The following is a 27,293-nucleotide window of genomic DNA, read 5'->3' as shown; positions in this document are numbered from 1 at the left end:
TAAACCATTTGAAGGTTGTGCTTCCTCACCACTTTGCCTATTCTGTCTGTGACTCCTTTGATGTATGGTAAAAATACCTTCCCTTTGGATGGCTGCTTGTCTTCACTTCTCTGGGTTTTCCTGGGCCTGGCAGCCCTTCTGATGTCGACTTTATGAAGGGCTTCTTCCTTGCAGCCAAGGCATCACAGGTTAGATAGCCTCAAAGCACACCTCCATGATGGCTGCTTTGCCATGACAGGGTAAATTCTGTTTGAAATTTAAAAGTATTTGGTACCTTCACAGCAGATGGTGATAGTGTTCTTTGGAGCCACTTCATCCACAATGACTTGCTCTTCACCACGATCACACGACTTTCCTGGGAAATCCCTTTTTAATCTGATTTTCCCCATATGAGTCTCCAAAGACTCCTTCCTGAGAACCCAACACTGAGAAGATGGATCCCCCCTCACCAAATCTGGGGTCATCCACTGCTGCAAGTCACAAAACATTGAAAACAATGTTCAAAACTGGGAGGTGGGGATGAATGGCAATGGCAATGGCAAGAAGCCTGCCTCAGGTGGCACAGTTTCTTCCGCCAGGGTTGCGTGTAATTCAGCCTGTGCCAATTGTTACCCTGCAGCTGATTTTCAGTAACTTCTGTTTGTTGTAACCAGTCATTCCAAGGGCTCCTAATACACTGCATGGGCGGAGAGGTTGGCTTATTTTGTAAATTCGCTTCCGGGCTCAATATAAGGCGTTGGTGATTACCTATAAAGCCCTAAATGGCTTGGGCCCAGGATACCTAAAGGACCGCCTCTCCCCGTACATTCCGCCTCGCACCCTCAGAACGTCTGGGCAGCAATTACTGAAGGTGCCTGGGGCTAGATTGTCCTCCACAACACGGAGGACATTTTCCATCGCTGCCCCAGCCCTTTGGAATACGCTGCCCACTGAGCTCCGCTCGACTACTACCCTGGCCCAATTCAGGAAGGATTTGAAAACCTTCCTGTTCCAACAGGCATTCCCCGATTAAAAATCCTGTGGGCCTCCCTCCTCTTCCGTGGCCAAGAGGTTGGGCTATGGGGGCTTTTAGTCTGTTATTTTTCATTGATTGTATGATTTTGCTTTGATATGTCTGCATTTTAATCTGTTTTATTGTATTGATGTTTTTAACCCATGTTGTAAGCCGCCCTGATCGGAGGAAGGAGCGGGATAAAAATAAAACTTTTATTTTATTATTTATTTAAATGTGAGCGTGTGAGAAATAATGGGATGGTTTATGTCCTGCTTTCCTGTTAATCTTCATGGCTGGCTCACTCCCATTCTCCAAAAATCATATAAAGACAGGGATGTTCAAACATGTAATTTAATGATTTCTCAAAATTATTATTATTTCTTTTGATGGCTCAGAGAAAGCATTTCCTTCTCCCCTTCCTCCCTCTTCCAGTCTTGACAGCAGAGGAGCAATCAAAGAAGGAAATAAGCAGGTGTCCTTCTTGTCTGTCAGCATTCATCAACACATACCCCAGTTTTCCCTATGCCAATTTTTTGGAGAGGCTCAGCAGATTTTTCTGTAGACATGCCTTCTGATGGGACTTAGACTGTGTCCAAAGCCAGCGGGATGGCTTGAGTTTCTGAGCCATTTGTGTGACAAGTGAAAGTGGTGTGGGCTGTCGATGCAATTCTTGAAGCGGCATTGGGCAGCCGCTTTGATGCTGTGTGCCTGGCTCTTTGTTTGGGTGCAAATCCATTGATGCCCTTCTGCAAGACAAATGAAATCTTTTGATGCCAAACAGATGGTCCTTGCTCTACGGCCACCTCTATTGGCCTTGAATACATTGTTTGGATTAGCTCCTGTTTCTGGGCATGGGAAAGCTAAATAGACTGATGTCAAATGTTCTGGCAGTTAGAGGCACATATAATGGCTTTCTAGGGAGAATTATTTGATTGCTGGAAGAGGGTGGGAGGGACCTGATATGTCATGTATGACAGTTGATTTGGGAAAAGAAATTGGCCAGGAGGTCTTAGTGTTTCTGCTCTTAGTTAAACCATCTCTTTTTTTTTTTATTCACAGAGATATAGCAACCAGCAATGAGAAAGAAACACATATGCTAGAAAACTGCTGCTGCAAAGTGATTTGCCTCCACTGAACTGGCTTAATGAGACCTGAATGTCTAAACAGACCTGAACCGAACTGGGCAATCAGGCCAACACGGTGTAGCAGTTGAACTCAGCAGCTCCTATTACTATAGGCAGAAGCAATATTTTTGCATTGTTTGTTTTAAAAAACAAAAGAAAAACAAAACAAAGGATAGCCATACTGGACCATGAAGAAAAGAATTAATAGCCCACAACTAGGCAACTCTATTATCAAAACCAAGTGAAATCTCACAAACTGCTTTTGAATTTTCCAAGATCCTTTGTTTGGCTGGATGGTAAAAAAGAGAAAAAGGAACAGGGACTTGGAAAAGGAACAGAAAAATCCTAAAACAATGGTGCAGTTAGTCATCCCAGCTCTTTGTTGGGGAGCTCTGCAAGGTGCAGGTATGAGTAAGGAAAGGGAGGGATGGGTAGGAAATAGAATTACAATTTCCTTTTATTTTTAATTGTTCAAGTTTTGGATGCTCTTAATCACTTGGATTGTTCTGGCTAATATTGTTAGTTTTGTAGTTCATTTGGTGTTTGATACTGAGGTTTTTCTTTGATAACAGAAAGAGGACTGAAGCATAATAAAGGAGCTAGATATGTTTATCTTGGAGAAGAGATTGAGAGATGATATGATAACCATATTCAAATACCTGAAGGGAAGGAAGAACTTGTTTTTTTTACTGCTCCTGGGACTAGAACATGGACTAGTGGATTCAAATTACCAGAAAAGAAATTCCATCTAAAAATTAATTGTAATAGTTGTTTGACAGTGGGTTAGACTTCCTTGGAGGGTAGTGGTAGGGATGTAGCCGGGGGGGGGGGTTCTGGGTGTCCGGACCCCCCCTTCCATTAGAAAAATGAATGGTATGTGCTGCTGCGCCACCGCACTCAAGCCCCATTATAATGGTGGCACTTAGTCTGGACCCCCCCCCCCCTTTCCTAAAATCCTAGCTACGTCCCTGGTAGTGGACTCCTCTCCTTTAGATGTCTTTGAACAAGTTTGGGTGGCTGTCTTTAGGGAATGTTTTAGTTGTGTGTTCCTGTATGGCAGAGAACTGGACTACATAGTCCTTGACCCCCCCCACCACCACCACCACCATCACCAGCTCCAGCTCTACAGTGGTCTACAGTTCCATAAAGAAATAGTATCAGGAACTGCCAGAAAGACAGCAGCTCTTATACCAAGGGTGGGCAAGGTGCAGCCCTAGACTTGTCAGTGGCTCCCAAAGCTATTTTTGTGGCCCTCATCCCTCCACACTTCCTGGATTGTCCATCTTCTAGCCAAAAGAAAAAGAATTTGCTCATCTTATAGAGGTGATTCATCTTTTAAATAATTTTCAGCCTTGCATAGAATAATAGAATCAGAGAGCTGGAAGAGGAAACAATAGCCATCTCATCTAACCCTTGCCACACAGAAATACACAACAAAAGCACTAATGAAAGATGCCTGTCCAACCTCTGTTTAAAGATGGTGTGTCCACGACTCTCTGAAGCAATCTTTTCCAATGTTGAACAGCTATTATATTAATAATAAAAAAAGAAAACCTATTCCTAATGTTTGGGTGGAATCTCTTTTCTTGTAATTTAAATCTGTAGATTTATGTTCTAACATCCCAAGCAGCAAAAAACAGGGATATTTAACATATCTTTCCCATTTTTAAAAACCCAGAAGTGAAATTTTAGCCATTTCTATTTTCTTGGTAGGCATTTTTAGTTATCCATACAACCTTTGTGGATCCCATGGTGAAAGACATGGCCCTAGACTTACTACAGTTGGCCACCTGCTTTATACATGGAACAGAGGCAGTGTTTCCATGTGCCAGAATATTTCAGGCCTGGAGTATCCTGACCCTGCAGTTAGCCCTGGATGTCTCCCTGTTACCTGGAGTCCTTTGTTCTGATGCTAAGTGGCTGTTCACATACATATCCTATTGTGCGGCCTGGTGGTGCCACCACCAAGGTGAGCTGCTCACTCTAAAGTCAGAACAAGGTGCCCAGCATTGATCACATGGCTGGGTGCCTTGTTTTGGCCTCAGAGTGAGTTAATCATAGTGGCAAGTGGGGCATATAAACAGCTGACCAGCACTGCAATAGAAGGCTTCTAGGAAAATCCAAAGCAAACAGTGAATTTTTTTAAAAAAATTTATAAAGTGATATATGGTGGGTTCGCTGCTGAACTGGTCATCTGTGGGAACAAAATAAGTAAAGAGATAGTACAGGAATTCCCTGTTAATCTAAATGAATTTAAGTCTCCAGGACCAGATGAACTACATCCAAGGGTATTAAAAGAACTGGCAAATGTAATATCGGAGCCATTAGCAATAATCTTTGAAAACTCCTGGAGAACAAGAAAAGTCCCAACAGACTGGAGGAGAGCAAACATTGTCCCCATCTTCAAAAAGGGGAAGAAAGAGGATCCAAACAATTATCGGCCAGTTAGTCTTACATCTATACCAGGAAAGATTCTAGAGCAGATAATTAAACAGAGAGTCTGTGAACATATAGAAAGCAATTCCATAATCACAAAAAGTCAGCATGGGTTTCAGAGAAACAAATCATGCCAGACAAATCTGATCTCTTTCTTTGATAAAATTACTAGCTTGGTAGATGAAGGGAATGCTGTGGATATAGTATATCTTGATTTCAGTAAGGCCTTTGACAGGGTTCCCCATGACATTCTTGCAAACAAGCTTGTAAAATGTGGGATAGACAAGGCAACTGTTACGTGGATTTGTAATTGGTTGACCGGCCGAACCCAAAGGGTGCTCAACAATGGCACTTTTTCATCCTGGAGAGAAGTAACCAGTGGTGTTCCACAGGGCTCTGTCCTGGGCCCAGTACTGTTCAACATCTTTATCAATGACTTGGAGGAAAAAATTGGGGGAATACTTATCAAATTTGCAGATGACACCAATTTAGGAGGAATAGCTAATACTCCAGAGGACAGGATCAAAATTCAAAATGACCTCAATAGACTAGAAAGCTGGGCCACAGCGAACAAAATGAACTTCAACAGAGAGAAATGTAAGGTACTGCACTTAGGGCAAAAAATGAAATGCACAGATATAGGATGGGGGACACTTGGCTTAAGGAGACAACATGTGAAAGGGATCTAGGAGTCCAAGTAGACCACAAGTTGAACATGAGTCAACAGTGCGATGCGGCAGCTAACAAGGCCAATGCGATTTTAGGCTGCATCAATAGAAGTATAGTGTCTAGATCAAGGGAAGTAATAGTGCCACTATATTCTGCTCTGGTCAGGCCCCACCTGGAATATTGTGTCCAGTTCTGGGCGCCACAATTCATAAAGGACACTGAGAAACTGGAGCGTGTCCAAAGGAGGGTGACTAAAATGGTGAAGGGTCTGGAAACCTTGTCCTATGAGGAATGCCTTAGGGAGCTGGGGATGTTTAGCCTGGAGAAAAGAAGGTTAAGAGGTGATATGATAGCCCTGTTTAAATATTTGAAGGGATGTCATATTGAGGAGGGAGCAAGCTTGTTTTCTGCTGCTCCAGAGACTAGGACCCGGAGCAATGGATGCAAGCTGCAGGAAAAGAGATTCCACCTCAACATTAGGAGGAACTTCCCGACAGTAAGGGCTGTTCGACAGTGGGACAAACTCCCTCGGAGTGTAGTGGAGTCTCCCTCCTTGGAAGTCTTCAAACGGAGGCTGGATGGCCATCTGACGGGGATGCTTTGATTTGGATTTCCTGAATGGCAGGGGTTTGGACTGGATGGCCCTTGTGGTCTATTCCAACTCTGATTCTATGATTCCATGACATTTTATTTGGCCCATGCAGATAACCCCATAGTGTTTACACCACTTTGGAAATGTAAAAGGCTGGACATTTCTGCTCAAGAAGCATATTACCTACAAGGAGAGTTCAACAGGAGGATAGGCCTTCAAAAACATATTTTCCTTTTGCAGTTTTCAAAGAAGTAGCCATGTTAGTTTTTCACATCTTAAAAAGGTGGAAGGGAATGGGGAAAAATGTAGCAGCACATTTAAGATTAACTGGTTCTTCTTTTAGCATGAGAGTTCATGGATATAAACCCACTTCTTCAGATGTAGTACAGAGTGATACTAAGGCCTCAGGTATAAAGCATATTCATACAGTTGCCGCCGGAGTGGGATAGAATGCAGTAGGATCCAGAAGGATGCCAATCCGGTCCTTTGTCCTAAATTTTCAAAGGTCTGGGTGAAGTGAATGAGGTCTTTCAGACCTTTACAGTAGTTAGTTGGTGCTGATGTGTGAAAACAATAAATCTACTTAGCTAAAGTCAAGTTTCTTGGCTTTATACCTCTCTCTGAGAAGATTCCTTTTGTTATATGTGCAGTGGCATGGGCATTTTTATAAATATATGTAGTGTCCCTTTGTCTTTGTCCTTCTGCATTATACATGATGCCCAAATGGGTTTTCTCCCAACCAGCATGCTTTCAGCAGGTGTTCATTTTAACTGGGTTCATATCCCTGTATGTGATGGGAAATCATGTTGTCACCCTTTCCCCCTCCATGACATTAATGGCAGTAGGTATGGTGAAATTCAGCATAAGGGCAGCATGATATGGGGAAAAGCTACCTTTTGTGTTTCCATTTCTAATGCAGCTCATAAATGTAGAGCTTCTGACAGAAGGAAAGATGGCAACATGGCTGTCTAGTGAGTCCTTAAGCTTTAATCACACTGCTGCCAATGGGAGTATCTATGAATGTTTCCAGACGAGGATAAGATTCTAACATATCCCCGTAGCCTTGTTCACAGAATTTTACAACAGGTCCAGATATCACTGGTTTTTTTAAAATTTGTATTCCTTCCATGTTTCCCAAAGGTTTTACATCTTGTTTTCTTACCAGGAGGAAAAAAAAAACATTCAGAAGGGAAAGATGGAATAGTAGTACAGTGCTTTTTGATTGGTACTGCTAGAGCTATCTGTCCAGAAACATTGAAGTAAAAATGATGGGAAAATGGTGGAGAAACACACAGAAGGGTAACAAATGGTGTCTTCTCTGTTGTTAGTACCTAAGAAATGCAGTCCTAGATTAGGCCAGAGGTCTATCTAGTCTACCACTCTGTTTTCACAGTAGACAACCAAATGCCAATGAGAGTCCACAGACAGCAAATGGGTACAATAGCTACCTCCTGCTTAATAGCAACTGGTTTTTGAGGAAAATGCTGCCTTTCATAGAGGAAGGATTGTATGTTTATCATTGTTAGCACTACTGTTAGCTCCATCAGTTGTGAATTTGTCTAATCCTCCCTCTAAACATGCCCATATTGCCAGCTATTGTGGCAGTGGATTCCACAGTTTAACTGTGGGCTATTTCTGTGTGCTATTTCTGTTTCTGAAGCTGTTTCTTATCCTGAGTTCTAGCGTCCTAGTATTCTGGGTTCTAGTGCTATAACAGAGGTAGAAAATTTATCCCTATCTATTTTCTCCACATTCTGCACAATCAAATTCACTACTAACATGTTCCATCTTATTCAGCTTTTCTGAAGATATGCATGATTATTTGTTTGGCCAGGAGCCTCAGCAATAGTTCTGCAATATGCAAGACAAGAGTCCATATCACTAGGGATCTTAGATGCCTCCAAAAGACTCATAAAAACTTGCGTTGACTTAGACATATCCATGTGCAAGCTACTGGCAGTACTGCTCCATAAAATGCCATTGATTTCTCTCTGTGTGGGTTGCTGATCATAAAGCTTAACTGTTCATATTTGAAAATTCAGGAAATGTAGGCGCATTAACTGTGATGCCCAAAGATATAGTCATAGCCTCCAGCCTTAAATAAATCCAGACTGATCTTGAAGATTCTTTCAGCCTGAACTTACAGCCACTTGATAACAGGCCCTTTCTCCAAAACATATGTAGGAAAGGTCAAAAATGCACAAATAGAAGTAGAAATAAAAGCTAGTGTAGTAATGCAGACAGCTGCCCATGCAGAGTCTGTGGTACCTTTGTCCCTAACCATCAGTCCCAATAATATTCACTCCACATGCTCCCTTATTGTTTGTGCAGAGAAGCCACCAATCAACATGCAGCATAATTACATATGCTTTATGTAATTATCTCAGGGAACCCATCTCACTCATTTACATAGAGGTTTTAATCTAGCATTTGACCAGCAAAAATGCTCCCTGAGCAGAATTTTTGTAAGGATGGGAGCTTGTTAGAAAAGGTGCAGCAGGGGGCCACAGGGAGACTCCTCTACATTATATAATAATAATAAACTGTTTATTTATAGCCCGCTTTTCCTGGGAGATCAAAGTGGGTTACAACAGAGTACTACACAATGTACAATTTACAAACAGTATTCATATAAAAACCACAACAATACATCAGATTAATTAAAAGCAGAGTAAAAATTTACAAGATAAAACCGAACAAACTAGCATAAAGTGCTGGTGCAACGGGGAGAGAGCAAATCTCATAACATCTGGGGGAAAGCCTATTGGAAGAGGAAAGTTTTTAACTTCTTCCTGAACAGGTCAAGGAAGGTAACCGAGCGGAGCTCACCGGGAAGAGAGTTCCAAAGCTGCAGGGCTGAGCTAGAAAACGCCCTCTGTGCAGTCACGGAACAAAGCTAGTACAAAGCTAGAAAAAGGCACTCAGAGATTGCACCTCCCAGAATCCTCCCACCAGTATGCTGATTAGGAGATTCTTAGAGGTGTAGTCCAAAAAACATCTTGTTCAATCCATTCTAGGAAATGCAACTTGGACTGAGGAAGATGGGTTGTAAAGGATCCCAGAAAATATTCAAACCTACATGTGTATGCATGCAACCTTCCAGCTGAGAGAGATACCACTGGCATGAATGCAAACCCCTATGAACTGATTCCACAATGTGTGGAGCACATTATTTAGAAGTTCTGAGAGGGGGAACAGGCCCTGGTGAGTGGGAGTCAAACTAGCACTTTTTATTTATGCATTTTGATTGAAGAGAAAGGGTCTAATGTTTCTCTATCACCATAAAACACATGTAGAGACATAAAATATCACCACTCTATACTGCAGCAGCTGATTTACTGGCACTCTCGCCCTTCTTCTCTGGGGAGGGGCCTGAAAATCAAGGTACAGGAGATGCATATTAATAAGCAGACTTGATTCAGCTTGTGATCTGTCACTCCCAATCTTACTTCTCTTGTCACTTTGCCCTCTGAGTTGAGAAAGACAGAGATCCAGTTTGTTCTGTGTACAGTCACTCCTAGAGCTAGACTGTTTCTTCCCATTACTTGCATTCTGGAGGAACTTGCTGATGTAGTTGCAGAACCACTTGCCACCATTTTTGAGAAGTGTTGGAGAATAGGTGAGATGCCAGAAGATTGGAGATGAGCAAACATTGTCCCTCTCTTCATAAAAAGGCCAAAAAAGAAGATTCAGGAAACTATAGGCTAGTCAGCCTGATCTCAGTACATCACTGGAGTCTGTCTGCAAGTATCTTGATAACAATGCAGTGACTGGTAGGAGCCAGCATGGGGTTGTCAAGAACAAATCCTGCCAAACTAATCTTATATCTGTTTTTTTTTTTAAAAAATCTGGTCACCACTTTAGTAGATTGTAGGATTGCTATGGATGTAATTTATCTGGACCAGAACAAAACATTTGATAAGGTCCCCCATGATATCTTGATTGGTAAACTGACTAAATGTGGAATAGAGGGAAACAGCATCAGATGGGTCCATAATTGGCTGGAGAATCATCCTCAAAGAGCTGTCATCAGTGGCTGTGCTTCAGATTGGAAGGAAGTCTCAAGTGGAGTATCACAGGGTTCTGTCCTGGGGCTGACACTCCTCAATGTTTTTTATCAGTGATTTTGATTATAGGATGGAGGGAATCCATATCAAATGTACAGATGATACAAAACTGGGAGTGGTAACTAAAACGTAAGATAGAAACCGAATTCGAAAGATAAACTAGAAAACTGGGCTGAAATTAATAAAATGAAGTTCAGCAGTAATATTCTACATTTAGGCCACAAAAACAAATATCTAGGTTTAGGATAGGAGAAACCTCTGGTAGCTATATTACATGTGAAAAGGACCTTGGGATTATTGTTGATTATAAATTGAACATGGCCCAGCAGTGTGATGCTGCAGCAAAGAAAGCAAATAATATCCTAGCTTGCATTAACAGAAGCATAATTTCTAAGTTTAGGGTTGGAGCAAATTTAGAGAAAGGCAACAAGGATAATAAGAAGTATGGAGAATAAAACCTACAAGGAGAGGTTGAAGGGGCCGGGCATATTCAGCTTGGCGAAGAGAAGACTAAGGGCTGACACCAGACTCTTAACAGGGGTGACGTGATTGCACTCTTTCAATACCACAAGGGCTGTTGTAGAGAGAAAAGGGCAGGCCTGCTATCTGCTGCACCAGAGGATTGGTCTCATGGTTTTAAGTTACAGGAGAGTAGATTTTATTTGAACATTAGAAGGACCTTCTTGACAGCAATGGAACTAATTGCCTAAGAGCAATGGTTTTGAGACTATGAGGCAGAACCCTTGTGGGGAGGCACAAGACTTGGAGTCTCTGATTTCCCCCCCCCCCCCCTCCTCTCAGGGTTTTAGGAATTGACTATGGAGTTTATCACATGGAATGAATCCCATGCATAAACTAAATTTAAACTGAAAACAACCCACATTTGAGGGTTGTTTTTCAGTAAGTTGAAAAAACCCACATTTGCGGGATGTTTTTCAGGCGACATTTGCATGAAAGCGAAATAACGCAAAAATAACCCAAACGCAAAGCCATCAAAACCAGCTCCTTTTTACTTTCTCTAAATTCCAAAAATACAAAGGAGCTTTACATTTGGATTATTTTCACGTTATTTCGCTTTCACACTAACGCATCTGACAAACAACACCTGGATTTTAAAATCCCGTTTCTGCACAAGACTTTACCAGTTCGCCCTCCATGTGATGGTTTTAATGGTATGCTGGACTGTTCTGTTGAGGTTTTTTTAATACTATGTTTTAATGAATTTTAAGTGGTTTTAACTCTAATTGTTATTAAAATAATCTGTATATTTATGTTTTTACTAATATTTTTTCAGATTTCCTAATCTGTACTGGTTTTAATAACGTGTAAGCCTCCATGAGGTCCATCACTGGAAAAAAAAAAAGGGTGGGACATTGGATGGATAGATAGATAGATAGATAGATAGATAGATAGATAGATAGATAGACAGACTTCAGAATAAAATTTAGAACAGTTTACCACCCCACTGACATGCTAGCCACCAGGTGTCACTGCATTTACACATGCCTATGTCATCATGTGCACCCACATCTACTCTCTCTCTCTCTCTCTCTCACTCACACACACACACACACACACACACACAAATTTCTGGGGAGGCTGCAGAGCCTTCTGGCTAAGAATTCTAAATACACTTTCCTCACCTAGAAAACCCAGGATTCCATAGACTGTTGATATGGTAGTTGGAATCATAGTGCTATAACTGTGTAGTGAAAAAAGAACTCTTTCTCAGCTTGGTAGGAGACTCTTTTCCTCACTGTGGCTGTTGAACCCATGTGCGTAGAGAGCTATGTGCTTTCTTTCAAGCTGCTGCATCTTCATCCTTCCTTTTGTCCATTTTTTTTAATGGTACTTAAGAACATTAGGAAGAGTTGTTCTGGAACATGCCAGAGGCTGATCTAGTTTGTACTTCTTTTCCCACAGTGGAAAGATATCCCAGTGGAAATTCCACAGATGAGCACAATAGCATCTTCATGCTGCTGAGCATACATGAGCAGTACGAAGGAGAACTGAATTGCCATATGCTGGGATGCACGGCTATGTCTTGGTTGCTGATATCTTCCTGCAATTGTTGTGACAGTTGACACAATGAATGCCAGGCGCATTACAGATTGCCTGAAAGCGGCGGTCTGCTGGCACCGCCGGTTGCTGCGTCCGGGAACCACAGCGGCCAAACCGCACAGTTCCTGGACGCAGCAAAAAAGAAGCCCGAAAATGGCACTTCTTTCTGCACCCTGGAAGTGGCGCTGCAAGGCGCTAGTCACGCACTCGCGGTGTCACTTCCACCACGCGACGTCTGGATGCTATGCATCCGCAATATCAAGATGGTGGCGCTCGTGTGGAAGGGCACTGCCATTTTGTACGGACCCAGTCCGTACTAGGGTTGAGGGGCGTTTAGAATAGATCCCCCTTTCTAACCCTAATATGCCCCTCCCTAACCCTAACACGTACTTTTAGCGTGTGTGTAACGCGCCGCAGTGTAGTAAATTTTGTGCTGGGTGGTGGTGCAGGAAGAAATAATTTCCAACAACTCTTTGGAATGACTGTGTGAGATATGCCACTCAGCAATGACTAGGTCCTTTTGTTGTTCCTTAAAAATACTGGCTTTTATCAGCTATTTATTAAATTGTTTTGATCTCTGTTTCACATAGTCTTGTAATTTGTTACATTGTTGAGACTCTGTAATGTTGTATGGTTTGTTATAAACTTTATTATTTTGTGTCTTCAAGTTATTTCTGACTTATGGTGACCCTAAGAAAAACCTATCACAGGGTTTTCTTGGCAAGTTTCTTCAGAGGGGACTTGCCATTGCCATCCTCTGAGGCTGAAAAAGTGTGACTTAACCATGATCACCAGTGGCGTTCCATGGCCAAGTGAGGATTCAGACCATGGTCTCCAGAGTCCTAGTCCAGAGGACAAACCACTGTGTGCATTGTGTGCCTTCAAGTCATTTTCTGACCCTAAGGCAAACCTATCAAGGGTTTTCTTAGCAAGATTTGTTCAGAGGAGTTTTGTCATTGCCTTCCCTTGAGGCTGAGAGCATGTGACTTGCCCAAGATCATCCAGTATGCTTAATGGCTGAGCTGGGAATTGAACCCTGCTCTCCAGAGTCATAGTTCAAAACTCAAACCACTATGCCACACTATTATAAACTGATTAGAAATTACAAAAGGGGAAATGATGCCTAAACATCATATAATGCTCTGCACTGAGCACAATTAACATTGTGGAATAAATAGATAACAAACAGTCTTTACTCTGCTGTGTAGTTTGTTAAATATTCAACAATGTTCTTTTGATTCTCCACATGGAAAGGAGGTTTCTGCTCTGCCCAAACATAATTAAAATTATTGTTCCTGTTGTGACAAAAAAGTCATTCCATCCTAGGGGTTATTAGTGAGATTAAAATGATCCAAAGCCAAGGAAAGGCCTTGTCGCTACAGCCGTGGGTTGAGAAAATCTCTGGGCCCTGAAGGCTGGGATTATGCCAGGTCTTTTGATTGTCTGGATATTACTTAGCATGTAAATTCTCTCATTTTGTTGACCTGGGGCCCTTTCACAATATGCAGTTAGAGCCCTGATTCCACTGTAATTGCCATGGTTCCACCAAATGGAATCATGGGATTTGTACTTTAGGTAGGACCACTTAGAATCCTTCATCAGAGAGCTCTAGTGCCTCCCCAAACTGTAGTGATGGTTACAATGGAATCATCCTGTTATAATTGTGTGTCTGGAAGGGCATCCAGTCTTGTTTATTTGGTCTGAATTATTTATTTGAAGTATTTCTGTATCTCTTCCCAGCCCACAAGGGTTAGTGAGGCAATGAACAGATTAAAACCAATAAAAACATTATGAGCATAAAAACATTTTGAAATCATATTAAAATATTCTTTTAAAATCTCCTAAAAGCAATTTAAAAACAATCCTAGAATCCAGTTTTGAAAGTTAAAACAGCAGTTTCAAACACTGAATGCCATGCAGAACAGCACTGTTTTGGCTGACTTCCTTCCTTTGGTAGGGAGTTCCAGTCAAGACACTGCCACAGATAAAGCTCTGTGTTGTCTATCCACCTACCTATCTTCATGAGGTGCAGGGACACACAACAGGGCCTCCTGTGACAAGTTCAAATTTCTGGCAGGCTCATGTGGAAGGGGGTGCTCTTTCAGATCTCTTGGCCCAGAATCTTTTAGGGCTTTGTAGGTTAACAGCAGCACTTGAACAGAGCTCAGAATCAAATTGGAATCCAGTGCAGTTATTGCACGGTTGGTGTTATATGGTCTTTAAATTTCATACCTGACACCAGCCTGGCTACTGCATTTTGCACTAGCTGCAACTTCTGAACACTTTTCAAGGGCTGCCCCACATAGAGCACATTATAGTAGTCTCATTGAGAGGTAACTAAGGCATGAATCACTCTGGCCAGATCTGCCTTCCCTAAGAGATGGCACAGCTGTCACACCAGATGAAGCTGGGCAAAGCTACTCCTGGCCATTGCAACAACTTGGCGGTTCCAGAGTGGCACTGGGTCCAAGAGCAGGCTCAAGCCACAAACCTGGTATTCCAGAGGGAGAGCAACCCCATCCAGAACAGGCTGTGATCCAAACCCTAGATTGGTTTTTCTACTGACCAGCAGCACTTCTGACTTATCTGAATTAAGCCTCACTCTATTCTCACACATCCAGCCTTTTACGGCATCTTCTAGACAGGCCTGCCCGGACTAGCCTCCCATTATAAAGATCTGGATTGCCCTCATTTTTCCTTAAAGTCCCCTCCCCAATCCTGCCTGTTTTAAATTTGTCTCATTTTAAAATAAAATCATTTTAATTTGTATTTATAATGTGGTTAGTTTAGCGTTCAGCGTAATTATAATGTTGTCATTTTAGTTTATGTATGGGATAAGGGATATCAAACTTTGATTTCATCGTATTAGGTATTTTGTCTCTTTTATGTAACCTGCCTTTTTCCTTTGGGAAAAGGCAGGATATAAATAAATAAATAAATAAATAAATAATATTTTGCATCTTTATAGTGTTTTTACTTGAACTGTTTTCGATTTGTACGCTGCCTTGGGTCCCTGTACTGGGAGGAGATGGCTGTGATGATGATGATGATGATGATGATGCTGATGGATGATGATAATAATAATAATAATAATAATAATAATAATAATAATAATAATAATAATAATAATAATAATTCTCAGTGTCCAGAGGAGGCGCAGTGGCGGAAAGACGCCACTAGGAGTCGCTGTTTCCCTTCCTTGGCGGCGCCTGCTTTCGCCTTCGTTCTCTAGCGAAGGCAAAAGTTTCTCTGAAACTCCCATCTCCAGTATGGAAGCCAGGGCTGGCCGCTGATTGGCTGGGGGATTTTGGTGGGCTTGATTCCTTGATTGGACAGGATCCGCTGGGGGTGGGCAGAGTGTGGCTAGTGCGCGATGGATGGATGGATGGGGGGGCACCCTCTCTCTCTCAATCTCCCCCTCCCTTCATCCTCAGTGGCTGAACTGGGGCTCACTCTACACTTCCCTACCGCTTGCAATGTGACACCAGCATCGAGGATTACTCTGGGTTGCACACACCCACACACACTACACACACATACACAGATACACCCCACGCCCGTACTGATACGCGATCTCCCATACACACACGCACCTAGACACGGATCCCCTCCCCGGCGATTCCCAAGTGGACTTCTTCGCAAGGATCTATGTTGACACAGAAGGAAGGAAGACCAACAAACAAGAAGGGGACCAAAAAAAGCCCCCCCACCTACTAGAGAGGAGGAACTAAACCTGGTCCGACAAAGGAACTATCTTTTTATATATATGAATTTTTAATCTATTTTTTAAAAAAATCTCCTGCATCATCATCATCATCACAGTCATGCTTGGGGCTCCCATGGCACTGGATTTTGTGGTGCTTTTCTGCCTGGCCTCGGCCATCACAGCTGTGGAAGGTAAGAGAAGGTGGGGCAGAGGAAAGGTGGGTTGGGTTGGGGGGGGGGGAGAAACTTTTCTGGAGGCTGTTTGTTCCCCCCTCTAGGTTGGTTGGGGATGATGGGTGCAAGAGTTGGAAGAAAGCCTGCCTTTTCCTCTCAAAGAAAGAAGGCGTGCCTCCTTCTCTCTGATTCTTGTTCCCCCTTCCTTTCCTTTCGAACCCCCTCATTACCTTGTTGGAGGGATGGCAAAGGCAAGGGTCCATCCACATTGCAGGTATGATCCAGTTTAACACCGCTTTAACAACTATGGGTGGGTTGTGGAACCAGGATGGAGGACCTTTAGGACATTCAGCCAGGAGGGGCAGTGGAAATGGAGGACAGGACCTCTAAGGTGTGGATAAGATGGGAGGGGGGAATTGATGGGCCATGAAACTAAGGCAAGACCCGGCATTGATCCCTTCCCTCCCTTTGGGTGCCTTTGGGAAAACCTGACTTGTGGGTGCCTTGACCCCAGAGCCCACCTTGGCCCTTCTGACCTACCTCTTTTCTCTCTGGATCCATGGGTCCACTCAGGGGGAGGAAGGAGGGTGGGTGGGGAAGGACTGATCTTGCTATGGCTTTGAGCCTTGACATATTCCAGATGTGGAGCTCACCTTCTTCCACCACCGTACAGCCCAGGGCTATAGACTGGAGCTGGAGTCTTTATTGGAGCAGATACATCATTGGATGGGGCAGGTACATCATTTCCTTTTGCCTTCAATCCAAGACTTCAAGACTGCATCCACATTGTAGAAATGGCCTGGTTTGACACTGCTTTAACTGCCTTGGCTCAATGCTATGGAATTCTGGGAACTGGAGTTTGTAGTGGCCCCAGAGTGAACTCCAATCCCCAGAATTCCATAGCATTAAGCCAGGGCAGTTAAAGCAGTGTCAAACCAGGTCATTTCTACAATGTAGATACATCCCAAGCTCCCTCCACCCCCAGAGTAGCAGAAAGTCCCCTCCATCCACTGCCTTTCCTTCCCAAGATTATATTGTAGGGTGAAAAGCATCCCCTGAAAGTAACTTTTGCAGCCCCACAAAGAGAGATGGAGTGGATTTATTTCCCCAGCCACAAAGAGTGGGTGGGGGGGGGGAATGGCTGGGGTCGTGGGAGCGAACCTCCGCAAACTTTCAGACACAGGAAACTTTTGGGTTCTCTTCCCATTGGAGAGGCCCCATTTCTTTTCTTTCTCTGTAAAAGAGTTGCAAGGCTGGATCCTCAGGAATCAAAAGCAGGAAGAGGAGAAGGAGAAGCCCTGCCAGTGATGCTCGGGTGATGAAGGACCAAGTTCCAAAGATGCTCACCTGGCCCTGAGTCACCAAGTTGCCTGCCCTGCTTCTCAGATGCAACAGGGTAGCAGAAAACTTTGGAAACCTCTCTGCCGAGATCCTCACCTTCTGAATCCCTAGGGATCATGCTCTTTAGAGCCCCTGGGGCTGTCTGCTGTGATTGTGAATAACAGGGTGACAGTCAAACTCCTGCTTTTTGTTTAGGGCTCTGGGTCCACATTTCAGTCTCCCCACACATGCAGCGGAGGGATGCTGTTAGCTGGGAAAGAAGCCTTTCTGATATCTTCTTTCTCCTCTTCCCCCCCCCCCCCCCTTTTCATCCTCTGGTACTCTTCTCCTCCTAGCTGGGCTGGCTTTGCAGGGGCTCTTTCTTTTTTTAAAAAAATGCTAGATGCAAGGGAGGAGTCCGGCTGTTCACTGTCAGAAGCCTCTGGATGTTGCTGGAGTCTCTCCTGCTGACAATTAGAAAGCAAGAAGAACTGCGGAGGCGATAAGGCGACCCTTGCAATTGAAACCGTCTCTCTGTTTCTTGCTTCTGAGAGGGGACAAAAAAGGAATTGATGCAGGGCTTTTGCTAGCATGCATATTCTTCTGTATTTTTGTGCACAAAACTGACCATTTAAGTGTACAGGACAGTAGGACTGAACCAGGAAAGTGAGGAGGCATATCTGGGATATAGCCTGGCTACTTAGAATGAGAAAGTCTGATTTATGTGGCTGGGATTCCACTGATTTTTATTACATCTTAGTCTTGTTCAAAAGGAAGGAGAATGCTTTTTTTTTGGGGGGGGGGGGAATCATAGAATCATAGAGTTGGAAGAGACCATACAGGCCATCCAGTCCAACCCCCTGCCATGCAGGAAATCCAAATCAAAGCATTCCCGACAGATGGCCATCTAGCCTCTGCTTAAAGACCTCCAAGGAAGGAGACTGCACTACACTCCGAGGGAGTGTGTTCCACTGTCAAACAGCCCTTACTATCAGGAAGTTCCCAAATGTTTAAGGCTTGATCAAGAAAACACAAAGACCATGCCTCTTCTTGGGGGGAATATACAAAGGCTTGGATTTCACATAAGAAACTCTCTTTGGAATTTTGCTCAGCAATTCTGTAAAGTATTGTTTTGTTTTTTGTATCTCCCTTTTCCCTGTTGTTTACCAAACACTTTAAACATTTATAACTTTTAAAAAAAGTATATAAGTACAAAAATGCACCCAGTGCATTCATAAATTAAAACAGAAACAGCCTATGTTTCTATAGAAAATCCCCTTAAAGCTTTTTTTAAAAAAGAATAATACAGTGTATTCAGGAAACCATTGAAGCAACTTGATGTTGAGGCCATAAAACCACCATTCACATATATCCTCTCTCCAGAGGGATACTTTAAAGGTAAAGGTAAACCGCCATTCACATATACCCTCCCTCCACAGGGATACTTTACCACACACAAAACTGCTCACAGTCTGGTAGTCTTGTTATCTGTGTGGAAAGCAGATATATGAATCAACCTGTACTTCAGCACCAAATTATGAAGGATTACAGCTAATTTCTCCCTTCCTCCAACCCTGTCCCATCTTTTCTTTTTGTTCTGGAAATCTCAAGAGTGCAGATTTAAGCTAACCCCAGGGCAAACAGCTTTGCTTATCGGGTAATTCCTAGTAACCATAGTGAAAAATGTCTTAGATCTTGGCAAAGCAAGGGGGAAAAACATGACAATAGCTGGGAGTGGCAAGGCAGGGCTGGTTGTGCTGCATGGTTTCACAATACTGCTTTGGAATAGGGTGGCTTTAGGATTGTGGCAGAGACTGGAACTCCATTGTAAGGACCGAGAGAAAAGAGAACGAGTGTGGGCAAACAATCCCACATCATAATAGGATGACTGCACTTGTGCCAGAAAGAGAATTTGTTAGCATTTGTAGAGAAGACTAGAGGATAAAGGCATGATGCTAAATGTTAAATTACAAAGCCAAGCTGTGGTAGCATAATACAGTACTTCTATGACCTGATCCATTCAGACCACTGCAGTTCTTAGGAAGAGAGGTGAATGCCTTCCTATTAGTTTTACTTATAGAATGAGGACTTTTGGTTAGATGACTTCATCCTTGCTGTTTTTTGCTTGTGCTCCCATTGTTGAAAGATCTTGGTACTGCTTAACACAAGGGTGGGCAACCATGGTGTTCTGGAGATGTTATGGATACCATCTCCTACTGTCCCAAATCACTGCATGTGTTTGCTGGAACAGATAGGAGTTGTAGTGTAAAACGCCTGGAGGACACCAGGCTCCCAGCATTATGGAATGTTGAAGCAGAACATGCCAGCTTCATTCTGTCCTCCATCTCTTCAGCTCACAGCTTGATAACCTTAAAACCTTGTATAAATGCACATATTCTAGAACTACAAGCCTGTTTTGAGCATGTATATAAAGTCCTTGATTTCTTTACACTCAATTTCTGTTCATTTTATGATGACTGCCAGTTGAAAAGTGTGAATGGGTTCAGCTGAAAAGGAGGTTGTGACATATATGGTGGGATTGACTTGTGGCTTCTGAGTTTTGAAGCATGATTATAGGCTTTTCTGGACCTATCAGTAGATGTTTGCTGTCATCTGATTCAGTGCTGACAATTCTAATGCCTAATATAAACAGAGATTTAATATCCACAACCACAACTTCTAATGGCACTCAATTTGCGTTGGCTAGATGATGTAATTTCATCCTGATCTCCCCTTTACTGAGATTTTAAAAGAAAATGTGGAATTTTGTAACACCAGAAAAAAACAGACATCTTTTCACTATCTCAGAAAGAAAATGTAACATGTATATATTTTATTTATTAGGTTAATTATAGTGTACTAAAGTCTGTTATCAGTCCTGACTAGAGTAGAACCATTGACTTCGTAGGATTAACCTATGTGTTGACTCACTATTAAGTAATTGTTTTATGGGTCTCCTTTAGTTGGGACTAACTGACAAGATTCCAACCGATATTCTTAGTTCAACCTTCTATTGCAAAAAAGAGTAGTAGCAACTACCTGAGAATTGCTTTTTCTTCTCCTGTTCCTCCTCTTTATATCTTGACTTTTCTCCAGTTCAGGACTCAAGACGGCTTACAACAGTTAAAACAAACATAGCTAAAATTACACAAAAGTTAAAAAGTTAAAACTATCACAAAGTTAAACCCTGTTAAAAATCTTTAAAGAATGACAAGAAAAACAGCAAATAGAAACTCCAGCACATTAGCCAAAGCCCTTTCCCCTTAAGCAACCAGTCTTTCAAGGCCTGCTGAAACAAACAAACAAAAAAAAGGCATTTCCTGCCTGCAGAAAGATAGCAAGGAGGGTACCACTTTAACCTTGCAGGGAAAGGAGTTTCAGAGCCTTTGAGCAGGCACTGAGAAGGCCCTCTCCTTCTACCACATTAACTGTGAGAACAGTGGGACAGGAAGGAGGTCCTCCACAGAAAATCTCAAAACAAAGTCTGGTTTGAATGGGAGAATGTGGCCTTTCAGAAAACCTGGACCTGAGCTGTATTGGGCTTTATAGGTCATAACCAGGATTTGGAATTGTGCCCAGAGACAGACTGACATGTAGTGGAGTTATTGCACAAGGGAGTTTTGTGCTCCCTGTAGCCAGCACAAAACTGGATGCAATACTTTGGTCAAGCAGAAGTTTCTGAATGTTCTTCAAAGGCAGGTCCATGTATGGTGCATTATAGTAATTTAAACAAGATGTTACTAAGTCAAGTGCCATTGTGGGCAGATACAGTGTCTTAAATTGCAGAAGCCTTAAATGTGAAAATGCACTTCAATCCAAGCTTTGAGGCCTAGGGTTGAATCCAGGCGTACAAGCAAGATGTGGATCTGCATTTTCAGGGGAGGTGTTACCCCACTCAGCACAGGCTGAATCCCTGTTCCCTGATCTGTCTTTTAACTGGCCAAAAACAGTTCTGTCTTACCTGGATATAGTTTCAGTTTGTTCATTCTCATCCAGGCCATCACTGATGATAGACACAAGATAATATTTCTCATAGAAGAGAAGAGTCCTGTTGATTCAAACCAAAGGTCTAGCTAATCCTGCATCCTTTTTCCATGGTTGTCAACCAGATGACAATGGGAAGCCCGCAGAGAGGACCTGAATGTAACAGCACCCTCCCACTTCTGTTCCCCCACAACTGTGCACAGAGGAGGAATGTCTCTAGTTCTGCATTTGAGACATAGCTATGATGACTAATAGACATTACTAGTTTTATCCAGCATGTATTTGCCTCCATTTGGAAACATGGAGGTCATGTGCTCCATGCTAAACTCTATGAGCTCCTTGTGAGTTGCTGGGAAAAAGGCGAACTGCCATCAGATCTCCGAGACGCAGTCATCATCACCCTGTACAAGAAAAAAGGAGCAAAATCGGATTGCTCAAACTATCGAGGTATAACATTGCTCTCCATTGCTGGAAAAATCCTTGCAAGGATACTGCTGAACAGATTAGTCCCTGCTATTGCAGAAGAACTTCTCCCTGAAAGCCAATGTGGCTTTAGAGCTAATAGGAGCACTACAGACATGGTATTTGCCCTTAGACAACTGCAAGAGAAATGTAGAGATCAGAGCAAAGGACTCTATGTAACATTTGTCGACCTCACCAAAGCCTTCAACACTGTGAGTAGAAAAGGTCTGTGGCAGATCCTGGAACGACTAGGATGCCCCCCCCCCCAAATTCCTCAAAATGATCATCCTGCTACAGGAAGGCCAGCAAGGTCAAGTCAGATATGGCGACGCTTTCTTGGAGCCCTTTCTAATAACTAATGGTGTGAAACAAGGTTGTGTTCTCGCTCCAACTCTATTTACAATCTTCTTCAGCATGATGCTCCAAAGGGCTACGGCAGATCTCAAAGAAGAAGACGGCATTTATATACGCTACTGTACTGATGGTAGCCTGTTTAACTTAAGCCGCCTGAGGGCCTGCACTAAGACTCTAAACTATCTAGTCTGTGAGCTGCTTTTTGCTGACAATGCTGCCCTCGTTGCCCATACGGAAGCAGCTCTGCAGCGCCTAACATCTCGTTTCGCAACAGCTGCAGAGCTCTTTGGACTGGAAGTCAGTCTGAAGAAAACAGAAGTTCTCTACCAGCCAGCACCACAGGAAGAACACTACCATCCTCACATCACTGTAGGCACATCTGTGCTCAAGTCTGTTCAGCAGTTCACCTACCTGGGAAGCATCTTCTCCTCAGACGCCAAGATTGATAAAGAGATCGATCAAAGATTAGCAAAGGCATATAGTGCATTCGGAAGGCTTCACAAAAGAGTCTGGAGTAACAAACACTTGAGGTGAAGCACAAAAATCAGTGTGTATAGAGCCATTGTACTGTCTATTCTCCTTTATGGGTCTGAAACATGGGTCACCTATCGCCAACACCTACGACTCCTTGAACGCTTTCATCAGCACTGTTTACGCATAATTCTAAATATACACTGGACTGACTATGTGACGAATGTTGCTGTCCTTGAGCAAGCAGGGATCACCAGCATTGAGGCCATGCTATTGAGGACGCAGCTGCACTGGGCAGGACATGTTTCTAGGATGAAGGACCATTGCCTCCCAAAAATAGTATTCTACGGTGAACTTGCCACGGGTCAGCGTAAGAGGGCGCCCCAAAGAAGAGATACAAGGACTCCCTGAAACAACATCTCAGGCTTGGCCAAATTGATCACCAACAATGGTCTGCCCTGGCCTTGCATCGGGAGGCATGGAGACGCACTATCCATGATGCTGCAGCTTTTTTCGAAAGCTCACGCCAAATGAGTCTCGAAGAGAAATGACAACGCAGAAAGAACCGCAACCTGGAAACATCACCCAAGAAGACTTTCCACTGTGCTTTCTGCAACCGGACCTGTTTGTCCTGGATTGGCCTTTTTAGTCACTAACGCACTTGTACAAAGCATGGGATGAGTCCTTCCTGAATCTTTGTTCGCGAAGCAAAGCCAGAGAAAGAGATTTGCCTCATCTTCTTGTAAATCATTCCAACTTGGTGGCTGTTTCCTCATGTTATGGTAGCTAACAAATTCCACCATTTGAGTAGGCACTGTGTGGAGAAGTATTTCCCATCATTTGTCCCAGTTCTCCCAGTGCTCAGTTTCAGTGGGTGAACCCAGATTCCACTGATGGAACCCAGGTGTCTAAATGCCAGCCGAGGATAGGTCTGATGAATTTCCTTTGACAAGGAGTTCTACTGGGTGCTGCAACTGAGAAGCCTTTCTCTTGTTGACAGGGGAATTAGGAGCAGAACTTCATTCTACTAAAGAGTAGACTAAGTGGGCAGGATTGAGTAATGCTTGAAAACTGAGCTAAAAGACAACTAAAATTGTGAAACATCAACAGTCCAGGTCTTACATCTGGACTCTGATTAGAACTGGCAACTGCAGGTTACTGGGATTTCTTTCATTACCTTTTTCAAATGGTTCATCAGAGTAGTCTTTGAATCTGTAAACTATAGAGTGGTTTTTGTGTCTTGAAATCTTAATGATGTATTATCTTTCTGTGTTTGTATTCATAAATATTATTTTGTTTTTGCATTTAGAGAATAAAAGAAAAAGATGAAAAATAAAAATATTTTTTTTAAAATTCAAAAGTAAAACATTTCATTTGAAATGATACAGGAGCTCCATCTATGGCGTATGAAATGCCACAGTCCTTTCACACATGCGATGTACCTTTGATGTTGCAGGTATCAAACTATGCATGTATGAAGCCTATAAGAAAAAAAGTAAACTTTCTTATTAGGTCATCTGGTCAAACACCTTTCTTTAGAAGAGAATATTCCTAGCTTAATGTTTCCCACCCTACCTCCTTTCAAATGTTTCCTTTAAAAGCACAAGAAAAGAATGCATCACCTCCTTAGGCATTCCATTCTATGGAATCCCATTTCACCAAGCCATATGGGCTGATGTTCCAGTCCAGACTTGTAAATCATTCTCACACACTGTTTGGATATAATGTGTCTGCTGTATTCTGCCAAGAACAGAATGGTTAGGCCCCGAGGGTGACACAAGTACCTACTTTTGGAGAATACTGTGCCATATTGGTCTAAATTGCTGAGATTACTGAATAATTGCTCTAGGATACATTGACAGTGGTTTAAATGTCTGCAAGAATGAAGTTTGACTGAAGTGCACTGATTTAGGTTTTTTTGTTTTGATTCCTTTGGAGATGCTGGGACAAAGGTATAAGTTATCTAAATTGGAGTGTTAGCCTTCTGGAGTAGATACTAGGATCTTCTGAGGCCTTTGAATGATTAGGACTGTGTGGCGTCTTTCTGTAAGTGATGTCCTTGTGGAAGGGGGAGTTAATGATTACTGCCCAGCGCAAAGGATTGATGGGTGAATTCAGCTCAGCTTGCTGTGAAAAAACATTTCCCCCTATTGTTCTTTGAATATATGCTTAAACCCCTCAAAAAGTTCAATTTTCTGGGATAGCTGAGTGAAACACAAACCAAACCAAACTAAACCAAAGGAGTAGCATACAAGTGGTTATGACATGCACTCCTCTTCCTCCAAAGCCCCCCTGTATGGCCTTGTCTTTGATAAAGGGAATGAGGTTAATGGCAATAGGTACTTGTTTACTACCTAAAGACCCTAAAGGCACTAGATCCTGTCTGATCTTTGAAGCTAAACTGGGTCAGCCCTGGTAAGTACTTGGATTGAAGATTGCCAATGAATACAGTCAGCCCTCTTGTCCACAAACTTTTTTTAATCCAAGTATCCACAATTTGAAAATATTGAAAAAAAGTATTAATTCCAAATAGCAAACCTTCATTTTCTATTTTATATAAGGGACACCATTTTGCTGTGCCACTGTATTTAATGGGATTTGAATATCCATGGATTTTGGTATTCACAGGGGATCCTGGAACCAAACCCCAGCAGATAACAAGGATTAACTGTACTAGGTGCTGTAAACTACATTTCAGAGGAAGGAACTGGCAAAACCACCTCTAAATATTCCTTACCTAAAGTCATGTCTGCATGGCACAGGGCACCCCAGAGTACCCTGGCTCCAGAGTTGCCCCGACCACCCCCGTTACAAAGCCTCCCAATTCCAATGCTGGGTGGCTGATCGCAAATGTGCGATCAGACACCCAGTGTGTTCACCACCACCTTGGGTCACTTCACTCTGAGGGCAGAACACCCTCACTCTGAAGGCACTCTGAGGGTGTTTTATTTTGACCTCAGAATAAGTAAGTGGCAGAAGCACTCGGTGGCAGGGTGGGATATATTTCAAACAGCTGCCTTGTGTCTGAATGGACGGCTCTGGATCTTCCCAGAAGATTCGGAGCAAATAGTAATTTTTATGTGTTTTAATGGTGTTATACCCCATTTCTGATGCTGAATGGACTGTCCATCTGGTCTCTTCACACCAGAACCAGGGTCTGGACCAGTTGTTGTGGTCTCCTCATTGAGTGGACTAAGAGAGGGCATTTTATTTGGCTCATGGAGACAAGGTCTAAGAAAACAATGAAATTCATGGGGTTGCTATAAGTTGACAGGTGACCTGAAGACACATACACACACAGGACCTGCTTAAAGATGTGCTAGGTCCTGGGAACCCTTGTATAACCGAAGAAGAATGCTCATGAAAATGCTCGTGGTTTCTTGCCAGGGAGCATGTATTGTGTAGCTTCCTCAGCTTCTCATTAAACTGATATGCAGATAAAACTCTTACTGTTTGCCCCCAGCAAGAAATGACATTGGTAAATGTGCCCAAGAGCATCATTTACATGGGCTTTCTTACCCCAGGTGAGTGTTTCCTATCATAGGTTACTCTTCCCCTCTCCCACAGGTAATGGCTTTTTGTTTGGGAACTGAAGGGCTGGCTAGTGACGATGAGGACTGGCTATTCTGAGCCAGATCTCAGTTTGAAGGGATTTGTTATCAACATGAAATGGAGAGAGGCTTTCAAGACTGTGAGTTTGGAGCTTAAACTCTTCCTGTGGCAAACAAATCCCCAGAGAATTCCTGCAAAACCTGGGTTCAAATCCCTTCTCAGCCAAGGAAACCCTCTTGGTGACCTTGGTTGAGTTGCATTTTCTCAGCCTCAGAGGAAAGTATGGCAAACTACAGCTGAACAAATCTTGGCAAGAAAATCCCACAATAGGCTCACCTTAGAGTCACCACAAGTCAGAAACAACTTTGAAGGCATACAACATGGTATGATGGAACCTTGGGATATGTAGTATTTGGAGGGGCTTGGAATAAGGTGCCCTCCTTATCCATGAATTTTTTATCCATGTATTCAAGCAGCTACAGCTTGAAAATATATTTTTTACAAGTATAAATTCCCAATAGCAAACCTTGATTTTGCCATTTTATATAAGTGACACTATTTTGCTATGCCATTGTATTTAATGGGACTTGAGCATCCACATATTTTGTTATTCACAGGGGTCCTGGAACCAAACCCCCGTGGATAACAAGGGCCCACTGTACTGCTATTGAATGGAGTGGACTAGAAAATAGTAACTGTCTCACCAAATTACAAATCCCAGGATTCCATGGAATGGGGCCGCAGCAGTTAAATGGTATCAAAGGGTGATAACTCTGCAGTGTGGATATATCCCAGAGGTATTGTGGGTGGGAAGAAGCTGTTAGGTTGCCAGCAGCAGCTATTTTACCCAATTGTTTATAAGACAGGGTGGACAGCTGCCGCTGAACCAAGGACTGCTTTCTGGGTTGGCAAAATCCTGAAGTGCCACATTTTTGTTTGTGTATTTTCCTGACTCATAAAACGAGTAAAAACTTTGGAGGATGCTGTAGTTGTGTTCCATTTTCCATTTTGTCTTTTCACTTTGTTTTGTATCTTTTTTCATTCACCTTTTCTGAAATGCGTTTATTAATTGCTATGGTCTAAATTATGCCAGCCTAATTCAAGTAAATGAGGCTTTACTAAAACAAATAGCCCCATTGACTCCAGTGGCACTAGTTTTGTCAATTAGTGCCTACCAAAGCGAGCAAAGATTATGCATACTCTCCCTCAGAGGACGTGGTCTTACTGGCATGTGAAGGCTCTTAAAATATCATAGAAAGCTTCAATTTGTAGCAGTGGTAACCAAGGCTGCAAACAGCTGTCTTAGGCCCAATTCTTAGTGGGGAAAC

At 42.7% G+C, this 27,293-nt stretch overlaps 1 protein-coding gene across 4 annotated transcripts in view; it reads left to right on the top strand.

Moving 5' to 3' along the window:
* The window catches only part of EPHB1 (EPH receptor B1), a 585,803-nt gene that overhangs the window by 112,870 nt on the left and 445,640 nt on the right, over window positions 1–27,293 (top strand). For 2 of the 4 annotated variants that reach the window (XM_042457580.1, XM_042457581.1), the window contains exon 1: window positions 15,350–15,840. The exons of 1 other annotated variant lie outside the window; for it this stretch is intronic. In XM_042457580.1, coding sequence (XP_042313514.1) covers window positions 15,768–15,840 — 73 coding nt within the window. In that variant the 5' untranslated portion in view covers window positions 15,350–15,767. Of the gene's footprint in view, window positions 1–15,349; window positions 15,841–27,293 lie in introns of those variants that run through there. One more of the 4 variants, XM_042457578.1, reaches the window with a different exon arrangement.

Source organism: Sceloporus undulatus, chromosome 3 (assembly GCF_019175285.1).
Source record: "Sceloporus undulatus isolate JIND9_A2432 ecotype Alabama chromosome 3, SceUnd_v1.1, whole genome shotgun sequence".
Lineage (NCBI taxonomy): Eukaryota > Metazoa > Chordata > Lepidosauria > Squamata > Phrynosomatidae > Sceloporus > Sceloporus undulatus.
This window is presented reverse-complemented; position numbering and strand designations above follow the sequence as displayed.